This window comes from Salmo salar, chromosome ssa05, assembly GCF_905237065.1.
Source record: "Salmo salar chromosome ssa05, Ssal_v3.1, whole genome shotgun sequence".
Taxonomy (NCBI): Eukaryota; Metazoa; Chordata; class Actinopteri; order Salmoniformes; family Salmonidae; genus Salmo; species Salmo salar.
The window spans coordinates 79,668,017-79,688,033 of NC_059446.1; the positions used below are offsets into that span (position 1 = coordinate 79,668,017).

The 20,017-nt window shown below is 44.6% G+C and overlaps 1 protein-coding gene across 3 annotated transcripts; it reads right to left on the reverse strand.

Annotated features, from left to right (window-relative positions):
• Positions 1–534: 534 nt before the first annotated feature.
• LOC106574105 (unconventional myosin-Ie) lies at positions 535–19,882 on the reverse strand. 3 transcript variants are annotated; one of them, XM_045719067.1, is made up of 28 exons: positions 19,628–19,882; positions 17,108–17,245; positions 16,619–16,708; positions 13,907–14,001; positions 13,670–13,757; positions 13,474–13,563; positions 13,108–13,239; positions 12,896–13,030; positions 12,677–12,809; positions 12,364–12,560; positions 11,898–11,978; positions 11,134–11,220; positions 10,947–11,033; positions 10,649–10,816; positions 10,349–10,434; positions 10,167–10,248; positions 9,413–9,618; positions 9,040–9,184; positions 8,813–8,927; positions 7,309–7,880; positions 5,238–6,629; positions 4,862–5,007; positions 4,609–4,755; positions 2,998–3,155; positions 2,811–2,885; positions 2,508–2,724; positions 2,168–2,343; positions 535–1,901 (listed from the first exon to the last, which is right to left on the reverse strand). In XM_045719067.1, the coding sequence occupies exons 1-28, from the start codon at positions 19,628–19,630 to the stop codon at positions 1,825–1,827; spliced, it is 5,118 nt and encodes a 1,705-aa protein (XP_045575023.1). In that variant the 5' UTR covers positions 19,631–19,882; the 3' UTR covers positions 535–1,824. The 3 variants fall into 3 exon arrangements, with proteins under 3 accessions (XP_045575023.1, XP_045575024.1, XP_045575025.1); XM_045719068.1 differs by lacking the exon at positions 7,309–7,880 and having other exon boundaries at positions 5,238–5,407; XM_045719069.1 differs by lacking the exons at positions 535–1,901; positions 2,168–2,343; positions 2,508–2,724; ... (2 more) ...; positions 4,609–4,755; positions 4,862–5,007 and having other exon boundaries at positions 6,502–7,260; positions 7,327–7,880.
• Positions 19,883–20,017: the final 135 nt, after the last annotated feature.

A 20,017-nucleotide genomic window follows, 5' to 3' on the forward strand; every position in this document is an offset into this window, starting at 1 on the left:
GCAATAACTTAATTTGCATTTGCACTCCCAAAGAATGCGACTTTTGAAAACTTTTGCAAGGGTAAAGTCTACAAACCTTAGTCCACTCTGTTCATAACATATTCCAGTTTTGGGAACAGAAAACTGTATTGAGATCAAATGTTTCATCGGTAGTGATTGGAAACGCCAAGCGGATGCTTCACATTTAAACATCCAGTGAAATATCTGTCTCGTTGTTCTATCTGTGGTAAGTAGTGTCGAGAGGTTTGTGATGGGATGCCGCTAATGTCAGAAGTGACTTTTAGTACCAGGTTAGGATAACTTACGCAGCAGGTTAGTATAATTAACGTAGCAGTTTAGGAGAATAGGTTAAGTTTATGAAAAGGGTTAGGGTTAGCTAACATTATCCTGACGCAACTCAATAGTTGACGTCACTTTGACATCAGTGCCATCCCTTCTAGACATGACCAGTGTCTATAGGATGTAAAAAGAGTGTCATGGGACCATCTTTTGTGACCCCCCCCCCCCCAAGAAACAACCCTCAATATATGATGGTTTACATTCTTAAAACATCTTTATTTTTTTGTTCATTATGACCTTAGACGTCAACTGTTGACAAACAATCAACTGTCTTTTTTTTAACAGACAACTGTAGCCTATCTCTGGGTAATAACATGTACCATGTAGCCTATTATAAAACATGGGGAATGGTAGGCTCTGTTAAAATCTTATATGGTTCATCATCATCTTAGGTAGATATTTCACAATTCTATATCAGTAAAGATTTGTAAGGCTGGGTTTACACAGGCAGCCCAATTCTGATTATTTTCCAATTAATTAATTTGACCAATCAGATCAGCTGTTTTACTGATAATTGGGTAAAACATCAGAATTGGGCTGCCTGTGTAAACCCTGCCTTACCGATCTTCACTGATATAGAATTGTGAAATATCTACCTAAGATGATGAAGCATATGAGACTAACAGAACCAACCATTCCACATGTTTTATAATAGGGTACATGTACATCTACCTAAGACGTTGAGAATCACATAAAATACACAACTAATATATATCTTGTCAAAAATGTTTTATAATTACCCATTCTATCCCAACTCCACCTGAACTGAGATTATTATGGCCATTTGGTCCTATGTATTAAACAAATGTGAAAGAGCAAATAAAACAAAGATTTATTTGAACACTTGAGGTAAATGTCTATAAAAAGATGCCGGATAAAACAAAGTGCCTTTAAAAACAATGCTATCCCATGCTAAAACAATAGATCAAATCCATTGATAAAAGTTAGTGGTATTTGCACTTCAAACCATCTCTGGCAAAAATCATCACGTTCCCTTGTCTCTGACTCCAAAGAGAGATGGTATGGAGAAATGCTTTAATTATGCTTTTTGTGTTGTCTCTGTAGTAATGCACTTGGTATGGTTGTAATTCTACTGTTGCCACCTGACTCCTCGCTCTCATTGAACATGTCCCTCATCGCTTCATTCTAGATCTTCTCTCATTGGACATGTTCCTCATCGCTTCATTCTAGATCTTCTCTCATTGAACATGTCCCTCATCGCTTCATTCTAGATCTTCTCTCATTGGACATGTTCCTCATCGCTTCATTCTAGATCTTCTCTCATTGAACATGTCCCTCATCGCTTCATTCTAGATCTTCTCTCATTGGACATGTTCCTCATCGCTTCATTCTAGATCTTATGTCCCTTGCTCCAGTCTAGTTCTTCTCTCATTGGACATGTCCCTCATCGCTTCATTCTAGATCTTATGTCCCTTGATCCAGTCTAGATATTCTACCTTTAGACAAGTCCCTCATCGCTCCAGCCTAAATCTTCTTCACATAATTCCCAGGAAACATGCCTTCCCTCCCACGAAGACGACCGTACCACCAGCCTGATGGATCTGGAGGGAGGACAGGTGAGGAAACCAGTCAATCTAGCCATTATAGATTATATAGTCCTTTTCTATCCTACAGATGAAGCACAGGAAGACTGCAAAATTTAAAATGTGGTTATAGTATGCCTTTAATAATGCTATACTACAAGCAGTATATAATATGTAGCAGTACTTATAGTGTATGACTAATAGCAGTTTTATACTACTGTAATTAATATACTCAGTTTATAAAAATATCACCTCAGAGATGATCTACTGTAAGGGTTTAGTACCTTCAGTGAGGATTTCAATTACATCCTCTGCGTTGAAGCTCAGCTCATCAGTGTCCTGGGCGTCGTAAGCATACAGCGCTCGGCATTCTGGGGAGCGAGGCTTGGGCTTGGGGGCAGGCTTGGGGCGGCCCGCTCCTGGGGAAGGCTTGACATCCTTCGAGCGTCTACGATGAAGACTGAAAGAAATTGAGATGAGAGAAAGAGAGATCTAGAAAAAGTGTCTTTCCCTTGATTTACAGTATCTAATACTATTTGAGTATTTGAAAAAACACCAGCAACAACAGGAAGAATATCCATTTTAAAAACCTAACAAGTATCCAAACAGGGCCTGAGAACTCACCCAGCCACTCCCTGGTCAGGCACGTTCATGAAAGCGGTGTCTGCCTGGCTCTGGTTGTTGGAGCGGTTGTTGGTCTGCCGGGACCCCTGTTGTCGTGGTAGTGTGGGCTGCTCCATACTGGACTGTCGGCGGAGCAGAGAGACCCTGGACGCCCTGGACGAGGGCGGCCCACCCCGCTGACCACCACCCCCACCTCGGCCTCTGCCCCTGGGGGCGCCTGAGACAGATGAGGGAGATGTTGAGTCAGGTCAAAAGTGAAATGAGTGGCATCATTGGAGAGGCTCAGATATCTAGTTCTCTCACCTTGTGACTGCTGTCCTGAGCCTGGAGTCTGGTTTCCCATGTAGCGACTTTTCCTGTTGTCCCTGCGGGTCGGTCCTGGGGAACACATGACAAAAAGGTGTGATGTGTCTGAAATGCTATGGGATGGTTGCACAGACCCAGATTAAGCCTACTAATAGAAGTCTCCTTTCAAAGTGCATGGACTCACTGGAGTTCTTGGGGAGCCCAGGTCCGATGGTGACTATGAGGACCTTGCTGCTGGGCTTCACAACCGCCTCTTCTCCTTGGCCCGGCTGGAACTGGATCTGCCTGGAGCCAGCCGCTGAGAACGGCCCCCAACCTCCCTTCTTCACCTTAAACTCCAGTCTAAATGAGGAACGGAGAGGGGGGAGAGAAGAGCAATGGGTTAAGAAATGGCTTAAAAGACTCAAACTGCATAACCTTTTTGCGTTATGTATCTTTGAGAGATTATTAATGATCGTTGTTGTAAAGCATTACACTGGTATGTTTTAAGGGGCAACCTGCAGTTGCAACATCAAATTTTGGACTTATAAATTAATGATATATACCCATTGATTCTCGAAACATAACAATTTAGAAATGCCTCATGAGTTTAGTTCAACTTTCACACCCAGTCCAGTGTTTCCCCTAGGATTTTTTTTCCGAAGCGGTGGCAAAGTTAGTGGTGGGGACGGGGTCTCCCTCCAAAATTCTTCCAGGCCCTCCTCTTGGCCGCAGGTTCTGCTGTTTTAAAGCAAATTCCCTGCCATTTAACACATTTCAATATGGGGTGGGGAGAATTGTTTTCAAAGCTAATTTCCTACAATTCTCCACATTTAGCCAGGGCTTATGCCATGTTCTTATGCTATCTGAGTGACTCAAACAGTATAACAAAATCACATCGGGACCCATGCCATGACATTTTTTAATTTTAGATTCTCACTGACTGTCTAGTTTTCATTTTGGTGGTTGTAACATGATCTTATAAATATATAGCTCCATCATCTTTTATACATACTTTATATGTGGTTTTAGTCATTTAAGTTGCTGATAAATGAATACACTGCAGTCAGAACCCAAAATATACGCTTACTTTACTCCAAGTTTTGTATACAAAGTAAATGCAAAACTGTATAGCCGCAAAACATGGTTAAAGCTATCTTTTTGATATTATGGATGATCAGTCCTTGCACCCATATGTCTATGAATTTGAGAGTGGTTTTATTTATTTAGCCCCATCCCTCAGCTTTTTATAGAAACCACTTTGTTATGGTTTCAACTGCGGATTGGCCCTTTTAGTTTAACAGTAAGGCCCCTTTTAGTTTAACAGTAAGGCCCCTTTTAGTTTAACAGTAAGGCCCCTTTTAGTTTAACAGTAAGGCCCCTTTTAGTTTAACAGTAAGGCCCCTTTTAGTTTAACAGTAAGGCCCCTTTTAGTTTAACAGTAAGGCCCCTTTTAGTTTAACAGTAAGGCCCCTTTTAGTTTAACAGTAAGGCCCCTTTTAGTTTAACAGTAAGGCCCCTTTTAGTTTAACAGTAAGGCCCCTTTTAGTTTAACAGTAAGGCCCCTTTTAGTTTAACAGTAAGGCCCCTTTTAGTTTAACAGCAAGGCCCCTTTTAGTTTAACAGCAAGGCCCCTTTTAGTTTAACAGTAAGGCCCCTTTTAGTTTAACAGTAAGGCCCCTTTTAGTTTAACAGTAAGGCCCCTTTTAGTTTAACAGTAAGGCCCCTTTTAGTTTAACAGTAAGGCCCCTTTTAGTTTAACAGTAAGACCCCACTGATTGGTCTAAGGCTAAGCTCAGAGTAAAGACTGACTGACAGGTTGTTGAACTTGAGCGGTAGCTTCCTCTGGGTCTTCTCATCATAACGTTTGTAGAGCAGACTGAGGAACTCCGTCTTGAAGATGCACTGAAGGACACTGTCGTAATGCTCCTCGTGGATGATGAAGAAGTCATCCTGCAGGGTGCTGAGGGAGGAAAAGATACACATATTTTCAATGAAAACCCCATTTCTACTACTGTGCATCATGACCATCAACTGGTATAACACTTCCAGAGTATCTAAACCTGCACCTGAGAGAGACTGACTGAATCTTCTCCACTTCTATCTGTCTCTTCAGAACCTCGTGGATCTGCCCCTTATCTGGTCCCTGCTTCACCTTCTCCCGACCAATCAGATACAGGAACTTAGGGGTCAGGATGAGGTCACGCTTCACAGTCTGCAAGATGGAGAGAGGCATATTATATAACTTGTTGCTATTATAGGCTTACTGACCAGGAACCACAATATATAGGGGGTTCAATGAGCAGACAAGCATTGGCAGTATCCACCAAACCATTGGTGGAGTATTAACACTGTCTCGTCTATCTAACATGAATAACAATAGCATTATGCGTTCTGTGACAATATCAATGTTGGTTTGTTACTGTGGTCATACTTGACTCTTACCCTAAACCTGCGGTCATATTTGGCAACCACATCTGCAAAATCGATCTTCTCCCGGCGGCCCACGAACTGCCGGATCTCGGGGTGGTTGTTGGTGCCGATGTAGTCGCCCACAAAGTTCCTGTTGAGACTGTTCCTCCTCCTCTCCTTCTTATTCAGTAGGATGTCTGAGGCTACAGGACACGACACAGTGTGATACAGTACTGAACTGTTCCTCCTCCTCTCCTTCTTATTCAGTAGGATGTCTGAGGCTACAGGACACGACACAGTGTGATACAGTACTGAACTGTTCCTCCTCCTCTCCTTCTTATTCAGTAGGATGTCTGAGGCTACAGGACACGACACAGTGTGATACAGTACTGAACTGTTCCTCCTCCTCTCCTTCTTATTCAGTAGGATGTCTGAGGCTACAGGACACGACACAGTGTGATACAGTACTGAACTGTTCCTCCTCCTCTCCTTCTTATTCAGTAGGATGTCTGAGGCTACAGGACACGACACAGTGTGATACAGTACTGAACTGTTCCTCCTCCTCTCCTTCTTATTCAGTAGGATGTCTGAGGCTACAGGACACGACACAGTGTGATACAGTACTGAACTGTTCCTCCTCCTCTCCTTCTTATTCAGTAGGATGTCTGAGGCTACAGGACACGACACAGTGTGATACAGTACTGAACTGTTCCTCCTCCTCTCCTTCTTATTCAGTAGGATGTCTGAGGCTACAGGACACGACACAGTGTGATACAGTACTGAACTGTTCCTCCTCCTCTCCTTCTTATTCAGTAGGATGTCTGAGGCTACAGGACACGACACAGTGTGATACAGTACTGAACTGTTCCTCCTCCTCTCCTTCTTATTCAGTAGGATGTCTGAGGCTACAGGACACGACACAGTGTGATACAGTACTGAACTGTTCCTCCTCCTCTCCTTCTTATTCAGTAGGATGTCTGAGGCTACAGGACACGACACAGTGTGATACAGTACTGAACTGTTCCTCCTCCTCTCCTTCTTATTCAGTAGGATGTCTGAGGCTACAGGACACGACACAGTGTGATACAGTACTGAACTGTTCCTCCTCCTCTCCTTCTTATTCAGTAGGATGTCTGAGGCTACAGGACACGACACAGTGTGATACAGTACTGAACTGTTCCTCCTCCTCTCCTTCTTATTCAGTAGGATGTCTGAGGCTACAGGACACGACACAGTGTGATACAGTACTGAACTGTTCCTCCTCCTCTCCTTCTTATTCAGTAGGATGTCTGAGGCTACAGGACACGACACAGTGTGATACAGTACTGAACTGTTCCTCCTCCTCTCCTTCTTATTCAGTAGGATGTCTGAGGCTACAGGACACGACACAGTGTGATACAGTACTGAACTGTTCCTCCTCCTCTCCTTCAGTAGGATGTCTGAGGCTACAGGACACGACACAGTGTGATACAGTACTGAACTGTTCCTCCTCCTCTCCTTCTTATTCAGTAGGATGTCTGAGGCTACAGGACACGACACAGTGTGATACAGTACTGAACTGTTCCTCCTCCTCTCCTTCCAGTAGGATGTCTGAGGCTACAGGACACGACACAGTGTGATACAGTACTGAACTGTTCCTCCTCCTCTCCTTCTTATTCAGTAGGATGTCTGAGGCTACAGGACACGACACAGTGTGATACAGTACTGAACTGTTCCTCCTCCTCTCCTTCTTATTCAGTAGGATGTCTGAGGCTACAGGACACGACACAGTGTGATACAGTACTGAACTGTTCCTCCTCCTCTCCTTCTTATTCAGTAGGATGTCTGAGGCTACAGGACACGACACAGTGTGATACAGTACTGAACTGTTCCTCCTCCTCTCCTTCTTATTCAGTAGGATGTCTGAGGCTACAGGACACGACACAGTGTGATACAGTACTGAACTGTTCCTCCTCCTCTCCTTCTTATTCAGTAGGATGTCTGAGGCTACAGGACACGACACAGTGTGATACAGTACTGAACTGTTCCTCCTCCTCTCCTTCTTATTCAGTAGGATGTCTGACGACACAGTGTGATACAGTACTGAACTGTTCCTCCTCCTCTCCTTCTTATTCAGTAGGATGTCTGAGGCTACAGGACACGACCCAGTGTGATACAGTACTGAACTGTTCCTCCTCCTCTCCTTCTTATTCAGTAGGATGTCTGAGGCTACAGGACACGACACAGTGTGATACAGTACTGAACTGTTCCTCCTCCTCTCCTTCTTATTCAGTAGGATGTCTGAGGCTACAGGACACGACACAGTGTGATACAGTACTGAACTGTTCCTCCTCCTCTCCTTCTTATTCAGTAGGATGTCTGAGGCTACAGGACACGACACAGTGTGATACAGTACTGAACTGTTCCTCCTCCTCTCCTTCTTATTCAGTAGGATGTCTGAGGCTACAGGACACGACACAGTGTGATACAGTACTGAACTGTTCCTCCTCCTCTCCTTCTTATTCAGTAGGATGTCTGAGGCTACAGGACACGACACAGTGTGATACAGTACTGAACTGTTCCTCCTCCTCTCCTTCTTATTCAGTAGGATGTCTGAGGCTACAGGACACGACACAGTGTGATACAGTACTGAACTGTTCCTCCTCCTCTCCTTCTTATTCAGTAGGATGTCTGAGGCTACAGGACACGACACAGTGTGATACAGTACTGAACTGCCAGGACACAGTGTGATACAGTACTGAACTGCCACGACACAGTGTGATACAGTACTGAACTGCCAGGACCCAGTGTGATACAGTACTGAACTGCCAGGACCCAGTGTGATACAGTACTGAACTGCCAGGACCCAGTGTGATACAGTACTGAACTGCCAGGACCCAGTGTGATACAGTACTGAACTGCCAGGACCCAGTGTGATACAGTACTGAACTGCCAGGACCCAGTGTGATACAGTACTGAACTGCCAGGACCCAGTGTGATACAGTACTGAACTGCCAGGACCCAGTGTGATACAGTACTGAACTGCCAGGACCCAGTGTGATACAGTACTGAACTGCCAGGACCCAGTGTGATACAGTACTGAACTGCCAGGACCCAGTGTGATACAGTACTGAACTGCCAGGACACAGTGTGATACAGTACTGAACTGCCAGGACCCAGTGTGATACAGTACTGAACTGCCAGGACACAGTGTGATACAGTACTGAACTGCCAGGACACAGTGTGATACAGTACTGAACTGCCAGGACACAGTGTGATACAGTACTGAACTGCCAGGACACAGTGTGATACAGTACTGAACTGCCAGGACCCAGTGTGATACAGTACTGAACTGCCAGGACCCAGTGTGATACAGTACTGAACTGCCAGGACACAGTGTGATACAGTACTGAACTGCCAGGACACAGTGTGATACAGTACTGAACTGCCAGGACAGTGTGATACAGTACTGAACTGCCAGGACCCACTGTGATACAGTACTGAACTGACAAGACACGACCCACTGTGATACAGGGCTTAACATATACAGTAGATGTAACCTACTGTGATGCAGTACTGACCGTGTATGGTAAAAAGCTCATTCCCACAGAGAGAAACCAATGACTTACCTTCCTCTCTCATCTTGACGTACTTGCGGACGGCGATGTGTTTGCGCCAGGCCTTCTGGATGGCCCGAGCATATCCGTTATATTTCCTTTCCCTCATCTCCTCCAGCAAGAACAACTACAGACACACATTTCACAATACTTCTAGAAATCATCACCTTTACACTCAGAATAACCAGACTGTTATGTGTCAGTAAAGAGGTTTTCTAGGGAAGGAGAGAAAGATGTACTGATTCTGGGGCCTTGATGAAGATCTTAGTCTTTCCCAGCTGGTACTGGTCCTGGTCCATGTTGACAGAGCGGAGGAGGTGGAGAACCCCCTTCCTCTCCTCCCCTGTCCACCGGGGCCATGTCTCCCTGGTCAGGATGGCGTACCTGTAGGACCACACACAGCCATTTTACTGGACTGGTAGAATGTCCTCAAGTCCCCCATACATTTTTTAAATAAATAGAAACAAAATATTGGGTGGAATTTATTCCGATCAAGCCAAACGCTGATGAAAAAAACATGAACAAATACATTTGTACTGACGTTTGAAATCTGTAAAGCCAGCATGGAAATCCATCTCTTGCACCCCTGACCCCTATGACCTTAGGGCTCACCTCTGCAGGAACTTGGCAAAGGCTCGGCGGAATGCGTACCCGGCGCGGCGCACACGAATGTTCTCCCGCAGGCCCAGGTACTCCACCTGGTGTTTGGCCCGAGTGTCCTCCCAGTCCCGAGGCTTCTTGGTCTCGTTGGGCTTGATACAGCGGATGTAGTGGGGGGTGCACTTCATCAGGGTCTGGACCAGGTTGTTGGCTTGTTTCTGAAGGACATGGAGGTTCAATGATTGGTAGCACCGACCAGGCGCTCAGAGCAGTAAACAGACTGATGGAAGAAAATACATCCCTGTACAATAACACATTCAGTGACCCGTGGCCTGGATGTTATGGAAGACAGGGGGGTGGGGGAGTCACTCATCTGAGATTGGACTGGCATGTCTGTTTCCATAGCAACAATAATATTTAGTGGACAGATCTACGTAAGCATAACTGGCATCGTAGAATCTGTGGGGAAGGAATGGGATGGGTGGGATAATGAGCAGCAGTGGTTACAGTGTGGGTCTTTCCTCACTGGTTATTTGGACAAATCACGATTTCGTAGGTGTTAGCATCTTTCGAATTTCGGGAGGGGAGGGGACAGTCGGCCCGTAGAGAGGGTTCCGCTCCACGTTCCGGTTCCACACCTCGTTCTAGCGTCTCTTCTCTTCACACGTATGAACCCAGAACTTAATCAAGCAGCTGACCAATTACGTGAGACTTTGTTCTGGTTCTACAGAGATTATAGTAGCACACAACCGCGTCAGATCCTTACCTTGATCTTGCTACTGGCGGTGGTAGGACGGCCCTTTTTCTCTGCCTCTAGGTTTTCTGGGAAAAGGGTTTTTATGAAGGCACTGCCCAAACACAGACAGACAGAGAGAGAGAGGCTGGTCAGTGGCGGTCTATGTAATTATCATATAGTATACCTATTATAACACGTCTCACTACACTTACAATTCACTGCTCTGCATCAGCTCAATGATGTCGTTGAAGAGCACATCTCTGTTCCTCTCACAGAAGCCACTGACGTCATAGGACACCTGAGAGAGAGAACAAGCTATCAGTCTTTCATTTCAGCATTTTCCCTCTAACACATTCTGACATTTAGGACATGTAGGCTCCATGTACTCCAAACCCCCACCAGGGGGCAATGTACCAAATAATCTAAGAGCTGTAATCTTTGGAATGTTGAATCAGGTTGTAATGAGGATGCATTCTAAAAGCCCATAGTGTTGTACTGTATGGTGTTCGTGCCTTGCCAGCGTAGTGGTGCACTATGAAGCCTTTATTCCAGCTGTTGAAGTGCTCATGGGAGCTGATTCCCGCTTGTAGCTTCTGGATCAGGGTCTGGTCTGCACCCTCCCCCTTAGCATGCATGGTGGCACACACATCGTCCAAGATACTCATGATGCCTGGGGGGTTCTGGGTAATAAGAACAGGGCATATCAAGAACTGTACCACACACACCATCTACTGGTACTGTAACTAGTTCACCTGAATTACAGACAAAATGGCCGGTCAACTTCAGCAATGGCCGAATATGATCACTCACCAGTTTGGACTCAATGAGGTCACACACGACTTTGTTGTTAAAGTACTCGATTGGCGTCCACTTAATCCCTTCCTGCACATACTCCTCCTACAAGAAACAACGTCAGTATCTGGGAAAACAGGCCAAAGTAATGTAGACGTATCATAAGACGAAAGAGTGAAACAAGTAATGTAGTGTTATCACTTACCTGCTCAGCTTTTAACGTGAGCTCAATGAAAATCTGCTGCAGTTTCTCATTCACAAAGTTGATGCAGAACTGCTCAAAGCCGTTTTTCTATTCGTGTTAAATAGAGATGTGAAGGAAAATGTTATGTTTGTGCTTTTCTAATAACCAATTCGACTGAGTTGATGCAAGTTACTGATTGATCATGCCTGGGAGGAATCCTCACTATCAGTATAAGCAATTTGGCAGTACGCCCAGAACCTTGTTTTGAGAAAGGAAAGGAATATCTCAGTTTCAAGGTGTCAGCTTGGAGAGAAGAAGCCTTGTGAGGTATTGGTCGGTCACAAGCATGAACCAAAAGTTAATGATGAATAAGCTAAACCATGCAAATATAACTTGTCTGTGGAAGCAGTATATAAGATAACTAACAGGACTACCATGGCAGAGCTAATACTTGGTGCATTTGTTTGTTGGAACCTCTCCAGCTTGATGATAATAAAGAATCATTCATTTCAGATTGACTTCAGGAGTCCCTGGTGGTAATTTCCACAACAGAGCGCATATGTAGTATTAACGATTTTGTATGAATAAAAAGCAGTAACAATTCAACGTAACTGGAGGTGGAAATTAGGTGTGCAGGACATACGTGTGCAATCTTAAACAAAATGATATGTGGTCTAACAGCCTATAGGTGGAAATGACTATGTATGCAGTGTTAAACGAAATGAAGGCTAGTCCAACAGTAGAAGTGGAACAACTCCTGTATGAGGCAGCACAGAAATATCCACCTGGAAGATTTCAAAGCCATAGATGTCCAGCACCCCGATGTTGAATTCCTCATGGTCTTTCTGTATGGCTTTGTTGATAGACTGGGGGAGTGGAGAGAAGAAAGAAATCTATGAAGAAGTTGAATTGCTAGTCTATATTTTCATGATACAGTACTACAATAAAAGGAAGTGTCATGGTCGTAGCAACAGTAAACCTCTTGTGAGACAACAGGACAGAACATGTGTACGCTACGCTGCCTCCCTACTGCTCCCATCTCTAGACGTGTTCTGTCTTGTGTGGCTCCCACACCAGCAGTCAAAAGACAAACAACTGGACAAGAACCCAGACAGCAAGTCCAACACATGTTCCGATAAGAGGGATGACTCTTTGTAGTAATTGTGAACATGTTTGGCCATGCTTTGCTGTTACATGTTCCCTCTACTAGTTAATTAGTCAAAATATAAGTGAAATGAAATGGACACTTACATCCACAAGAAAGTCAAACAGGCGTGAGTAGAGGGCTTTGGAGAGGGCGTCCCGTGTGAAGGAGGCCTGCTCTGTGTTCAGGGTGACAGCGATGCTCTCCGTCTTGCCTCCCCACTTGCTGTCCATGATCCGGCTGGTCAGCTTGTTTTTCAGACCCTCCTGGGAGATTCCCAACAGGTAGGCCGGGAACGCCAGGACTGCCGGAACATGGAGGAGGGGAAGTGATATAGGACAGCGAGAGAGATCACAAGTACAAAGAGGGCACAGGATAGGGGTTGGTTTGGGATTGTGTGTGTGTGTGTATGTAACTCACAGTCCTCACTCTCCACCACAGCGTAGTTTCCCTCCTCTCTGAAGGCGATGTTACCCAGATGCAGGATGCCTGCTACAATCTGCAGCACCATGTCCTGATCATCTACAGACAGGCCCACCACTGACATGGCCTCCTAAAACACACACACACACACAATGAAGACAAACTGCCTCTCTATACATGTGAAAAGAGAGAGTGAGCGAGAGAGAGAGAGCTCACCATGGTGTCAGAGAATTCCTTCTTATCGTTGACATCCTCCACGGTGTAGGTCCCAGACTGGTTCAGGTAGAGGTAGTAGTCAGGTGTGGTGACACCAAGGTTCTCCCTCATCTCTTTAGTGGCGCCCCCCAGGAGCTAAGGGTCAGGGTCGTTAGGTCAAAGGTTAATTAAGTGATGGAATTCTCTCCATAATTATTGTTATTCTGTCCCACCTGGTAGTAGATGTGGAAGTTCCTCTCTCCCTGGTTCTGTGACACCACCCTGGACTTCTCCAACAGGAAGTTGGAGATCTTCCCTCCGTCTGGCTCTCCTCCACGGCTGAACTGGATCTCAAAGTACTTCCCCTGTGGTAAAAACAGACACAGTGATTAAGGTTCCTTGTCCAGATAAGGCCTATAACAGGGATGCAACAACAAAGCTCCACCTAGAATCCTTCCTATTGCTTTCACCTATCTGGTCCCATCAGCTCTGCCAATGGGAGTGAATGGCAGAAGAAAGGCCACAACATTTTGGAATGAAATGCACCCCTAATTCCTTATCCACTCTATCGGTATTCCCAGATTCCCGGTTCTACTCACAAAGCGACTAGAGTTATTGTTGCGCACAGTCTTGGCATTCCCAAAGGCCTCCAGGAGAGGGTTGGATTGGAGGATGATGTCTTTTACGTGCTGTGAAGAAGAAGAATAAAGGAGAACAGATGAACCCACTAATATGTGTCTGAGAAGAAGAAATGAGAGAATGGAAGGGAGAATTAGTCAAATGTATCCCCTATACCTGGACTTTGGGACCTCCGCCCGACACCTTGGAGATGTAACCCATTATGTATTTTGCTGCTACGGTCTTTCCTGCTCCACTCTCCCCACTGCAAAGACAACGGAAAGCTTTGGGAAACAGGGCAACACCCGAACTCATTGTGATGGTATCCCATTGACAGAATGCATGGTTTATGTGACAGTTCAGGTTACAGGAAGTATGAAGTTTGATCTGTAGGAGTGAGATGATTGGTCAGACCTGATGATGACACACTGGTTCTCACAGTCGATCATCATGTTACGGTACATGTTGTCAGCCAGGGCGTAGATGTGAGGGGGGTTCTCATACTGGGCCTGGAAACGGAGGAGAAAACATTACTCCAGTGTCCACGGCAGGTAGCCTAGCGGTTAAGAGCATTGGGCCAATAATCAAAAGGTCGCTGGTTCGAATCCCCATGCCGACTAGCTGAACAATCTGTCGATGTGCCCTTGACCAAGGCACTTAACCCTAATTACTCCTGTAAGTCACTCTGGATAAGAGTGCCTGCTAAATTACTAATTCAAAGAAAATAAAAAATGTTTTAATAATATATATATACTGCTCAAAAAAATCAAGGGAACACTTAAACAACACAATGCAACTCCAAGTCAATCACAATTCTGTGAAATCAAACTGTCCACTTAGGAAGCAACACTGATTGACAATAAATGTCACATGCTGTTGTGCAAATGGAATAGACAACAGGTGGAAATTATAGGCAATAAGCAAGACACCCCCAATAAAGGAGTGGATCTGCAGGTGGAGACCACTTCTCAGTTCCTATGCTTCCTGGCTGATGTTTTGGTAACTTTTGAATGCTGGCGGTGCTTTCACTCTAGTGGTAGCATGAGACGGAGTCTACAACCCACACAAGTGGCTCAGGTAGTGCTGCTCATCCAGGATGGCACATCAATGCGAGCTGTGGCAAGAAGGTTTGCTGTGTCTGTCAGCGTAGTGTCCAGAGCATGGAGGCGCTACCAGGAGACAGGCCAGTACATCAGGAGATGTGGAGGAGGCCGTAGGAGGGCAACAACCCAGCAGCAGGACCGCTACCTCCGCCTTTGTGCAAGGAGGAGCAGGAGGAGCACTGCCAGAGCCCTGCAAAATGACCTCCAGCAGGCCACAAATGTGCATGTGTCTGCTCAAACGGTCAGAAACAGACTCCATGAGGGTGGTATGAGGGCCCGACGTCCACAGGTGGGTGTTGTGCTTACAGCCCAACACCGTGCAGGACGTTTGGCATTTGCCAGAGAACACCAAGATTGGCAAATTCGCCACTGGCGCCCTGTGCTCTTCACAGATGAAAGCAGGTTCACACTGAGCACGTGACAGACGTGACAGAGTCTGGAGACGCCATGGAGAACGTTCTGCTGCCCGCAACATCCTCCAGCATGACCGGTTTGGCGGTGGGTCAGTCATGGTGTGGGGTGGCAGTTCTTTGGGGGGCCGCACAGCCCTCCATGTAATCACCAGAGGTAGCCTGACTGCCATTAGGTACCGAGATGAGATCCTCAGACCCCTTGTGAGACCATATGCTGGTGCGGTTGGCCCTGGGTTCCTCCTAATGCAAGACAATGCTAGACCTCATGTGGCTGGAGTGTGTCAGCAGTTCCTGCAAGAGGAAGGCATTGATGCTATGGACTGGCCCGTCCGTTCCCCAGACCTGAATCCAATTGAGCACATCTGGGACATCATGTCTCGCTCCATCCACCAACGCCACGTTGCACCACAGACTGTCCAGGAGTTGGCGGATGCTTTAGCCCAGGTCTGGGAGGAGATCCCTCAGGGGACCATCCGCCACCTCATCAGGAGCATGCCCAGGCGTTGTAGGGAGGTCATACAGGCACGTGGAGGTCACACACACACTACTGAGCCTCATTTTGACTTGTTTTAAGGACATTACATCAAAGTTGGATCAGCCTGTAGTGTGGTTTTCCACTTTAATTTTGAGTGTGACTCCAAATCCAGACCTCCATGGGTTGATAAATTGGATTTCCATTGATTATTTGTGTGTGATTTTGTTGTCAGCACATTCAACTATGTAAAGAAAAAAGTATTTAATAAGATTATTTCTTTCATTCAGATGTAGGATGTGTTGTTTAAGTGTTCCCTTTATTTTTTTGAGCAGTATATATATATATATTTTTTTTTGTATTACTATTTGTCTAAAGTCCTGTAAGTAAGAAGCTTCATCTATTGTGAATGCTGTTTACCGAGCTGGACAAAAACACATCTAATAAAAATACATGGTGAAAATAAACTGCTGGATGTTTGATAGCAAGTCACCTAGGGCTTGTAGAAAACACTCATATATATATATATCTCAATAGGTGATGCAAAGTATGTGTGTATATATATATATATATATATATATATGAGTGTTTTCTACAAGCCCTAGGTGACTTGCTATCAAACATCCAGCAGTTTATTTTCACCATGTATTTTTATTAGATGTGTTTTTGTCCAGCTCGGTAAACAGCATTCACAATAGATGAAGCTTCTTACTTACAGGACTTTAGACAAATAGTAATACAAAAAAAAAAGGCATTTACAAAAACTTCTGCAGTAGAATACATTCTCACATATTTGTAACAGAAGTGGTTAATGGAGTGTCTACTGGTCCCTCAGACCCGAGTGAAACTAAAGAAATGAAGGAGGTAACTGAGAAACAGGAAGCCTTGGGGTTATTCATTAACTCTGTGATTATGAGGTGAGGTAAACAATGGACAACTTAATGGCATTGAACAGATCATTTACATGATAGTGGGAATGTGGGAGGGCATACTTTGCATCACCTATTGATAAGCAGCATTTTATACACTACAGTTTCTCTGTCTAGATCGAGGGATGCAAACAAATCCTGAAACTGGTAGGTAGGTGCAGCCAGCCAGCAGAAAGCCCAGCGGCTTTAGTAGTGTGTATATTACTCACAGCTCCCTGGTAGAGCTCCACCTCTCTGTCGGTGAAGTAGGGCAGCTGTTTAAAGGGGTTGACAGAGATCAGCACCGACCCTATGTAGGTCTGAGGAAGACACGTTAAGAACAACTAGAATATCCATCTGGAATACACCACCGCCAGGGACCACAACAACGTTGACGTGTGTAGTTGTGATCACAGTGTTAGTCCCTAACGCTACATGTGGTGTACTGGAAATATGGTGGTTGAGACACAAACATATTATCCTTCCATGTTGTTCTACACTTTTTAAAGCATGTTATTAACGCTAATCTCATAACAGGCTAATGTGAGTGAAGTGATCACACAGGTGTGTAGGTCCATAGGGTGTGTGTGTGTGTGTGTGTGTGAGACAGAGAGACTACGGTGTATGTACATCTACAAAGCACAGCAAAGCCTCAGTGTATTTGCCACATATAGCAGTGTGTGTCCTGGTTCTACTACTAAGTTGAAGCTGAAGGATACGAAGATGTAGTCGTCCATGTATCTCTTCTTGAGGTTGTCAGTGATGGCATCCTCGTTGATCTTGGACAGCAGGACCATGTCGTCCACCCCGCTGATCTTAACATTCTGGGTCTGCCAGTGGTAGCGCTCCTTACTCCCCTGAGACAGACAGACAGACAGACAGACAGACAGACAGACAGACAGAGACTTATTGCAACCAGTCACTGCAAATTCTCTCTTTCCGTTTCAACTCCTCTCCTCGTCCATTAATGAACACTCATATGTCCTCATTAACTGACTGAGGAGTGGGAAAGATCAGTGATGGGCTGGTAGCAGGGAAAACTGAATATGCCGGAATCTGACATACCAACTACTTTACACAAGAGGCTGTGAGCTCTTCAAAAATCGCATTGTGGAATTCTGTAAATGTACAATGGTTTGTGTGGTGGAAATAGTAATGGCCGCACAGTGTACACCAGTGGTCACCAACCTTGTACACAATAAATTACATAAAAGTAGCTTTCCAATACACTTTTTAGACTGTGCTTGTTAGACTGTGCCTGACACAAATAAGCTGAATGTAAGTGTTATGACCATAAAGTAAAGAAACACAGTCTTCATACTCATCGCGCCATAAAGATGTTCCCAACACAAAAGCCCATAACACATGTATTACACAATTACAGCAGCCTCGGTTTCAAAAGAGGATGACAACTGTGGTCATACTCAAACAGCTATAGAAATGGCTCAACCGTTGGTGTTAATCTACACACTCTTACCAAAATAACCTTGAATATTGCCATATTGACCACAAGATAGTGAGGTAATAACTGTCATAATACAGCTGTGTGCCTGTGTGCCTGCCAGGATGAATCAGAACAGTATCATTTTATTATTTAAACTTTATTTAACTAGGCAAGTCACTTAACAAATAACAAACAATAACAAATTCTTAATTACAATGACGGCCTACCAAGAGAAACGTTTATGATTGAAATACCCTCGTCAATTCAGTGGTGTAAAGTAATTGTCAAACACACATCACATTATACAAGGTGCTGAATGAGAAACTCTGCATATAAAAGAAACAGAAAGGCTAAGCAGCAATATAGTGTGTAGGCTGTGTTGTTCCTTCATTCATTCAGTGATGGTCAGATGGGCAAGAAGAAGCAATGCCACGAGGGAAATACCTTGTGATTTATCAGTCATGAATCACCATGACAGACAGATGGTTTGGGTATTGTTCTCGTAGTCATGCGTCTGGAACCAAACAGGTCACAGGGTGAATACCAGCAGTGGTTTGTTCTCCTTTTCTCTAACTTGATCAGTACGGATAAAAATGAGATCAGGAAAGGAAGAATATTCTGTCACGTTATCCTCCTGAATGTGTCCAACCAACACAGAGTCCCGATGTTGAGTCCCAAAGTTATGACCAGGTATAATGTTGTATGCATGACATCACAGAGGGGTCTGTCCCCCGTGGACCTCAAATCTTCCTATCCTGATTTGTCTACATTCCATTTCCCTCCTAGGGCCTGTTCATTGGGGATAACCCTGCCCAGACACGTTGTTCCAGGTTGATTCATTTGAATCAGCTTCACCTGCAGTTTGACAGGGAAACAGTTTTGCTAGCTGAGTGCTGTAACGTTTAGAGGCAAAACATTTACTATAGTAGCATAGCCACGGGAAGTAGTTGGGGGTATTGTTTGTGGAGGTGGGCAGGGTGGCAGCAGAGAAAACAATGTTTTGCATGCTCTAATTGGTCCACTAATACAGGATTATTAAAGGCCCAGTGCACTACTTTTGTGAGAGAGAATAAAAAAATAAAGAAACCATTTATTTTGTATTCTGATTTTTCAGTGGGTGCTGCAGCACCCCGTGGCTATGTGTAGTAGACTACAGGTATGCCTAGGCTGTGATTTAGGTGTGCATGCAATAACCCCTGGGAAAAGTGTATGCCCAGGCTAGTCGTGTTTCCATCTGTAGGTAGGCCTAAACGTTGTGCCTATTCCAATGTTATTAGATACTATAGCCCCCTTTCCTTGTCACCTTTCCTATAACCTAGCACCACTGATCATGACTTGACAGGTGGAAGCAGCACTAAGGTGAAAACCTGCCCACACTTTTCAGGTATTGGAAAGGAGTTCAAGGAGTACTGGGACATTTGAGGCAATAGTCTACTGATTGAATCAAATGTAGACAGTCTACCTGTTCACGACAAGGAAGTCTGTGCAAAAGAAAACTGCGCAGACTTACTAATATTTGCATCGTGTGGATCCAACAGTGTTACACCAGTTGTTTAAAGTTAGTGATTTATGAATCAAAGCGCCTTTTCAAGCTCCGGTCAGGCATCCAAGAATATTTGTCTACAATCCTCGTCATCCACCAGGTTTCTGTATCAAACACTAGGCAATATGACTTGTTGGCTCAAGGAAATATTCTCCAGTCGGGAGAACATCACGAGTAGGCTAAACATTCGATTTATGTTTAAATTCATTTCGGTGTGTAGTTGGTGATTGAGAAAAAGTATAGGTTACTTACCATTTTAACTTGATATTACTTCCTGATTGAGAAAAATGAGAAATCCACCTTACACGGAAAGCTTGAGGAGCTAAGGAGTGTCACGAGCTCAGGTGAAACGCAAACGTAATATCATACTTATAAATCTAAAGAGGGTTAATTTAATTGTCGGTATTATATGCTGTTTTCTATCAATGTAAAAACTTTCACCCGGTGCTTCAACGTTGATTGAGTAGCCTAGCCTGACTTCTTCTAAGGAGGTGTGGTCAGTTTGTAAGTCATTTATACATTTGCTTAATAGCGGCAAGTGTGGACAGGTAAGGGAATACCTCTGCAGATGGTATTATGGTGTCTTTTAAAGCCTATCACCCAGGTACAATGGTGTAAAGTAGTAGTATATGGTTACGTATT

Coding starts and splice junctions, on each gene's coding strand:
- LOC106574105 (XM_045719067.1), bottom strand. Junction 13,031..13,107: donor ACTTCCACATCTACTACCAG/GTGGGACAGAAT, acceptor CCTGACCCTTAG/CTCCTGGGGGGCGCCACTAA. Junction 10,435..10,648: donor TGCACCACTACGCTGGCAAG/GCACGAACACCA, acceptor TCTCTCTCTCAG/GTGTCCTATGACGTCAGTGG.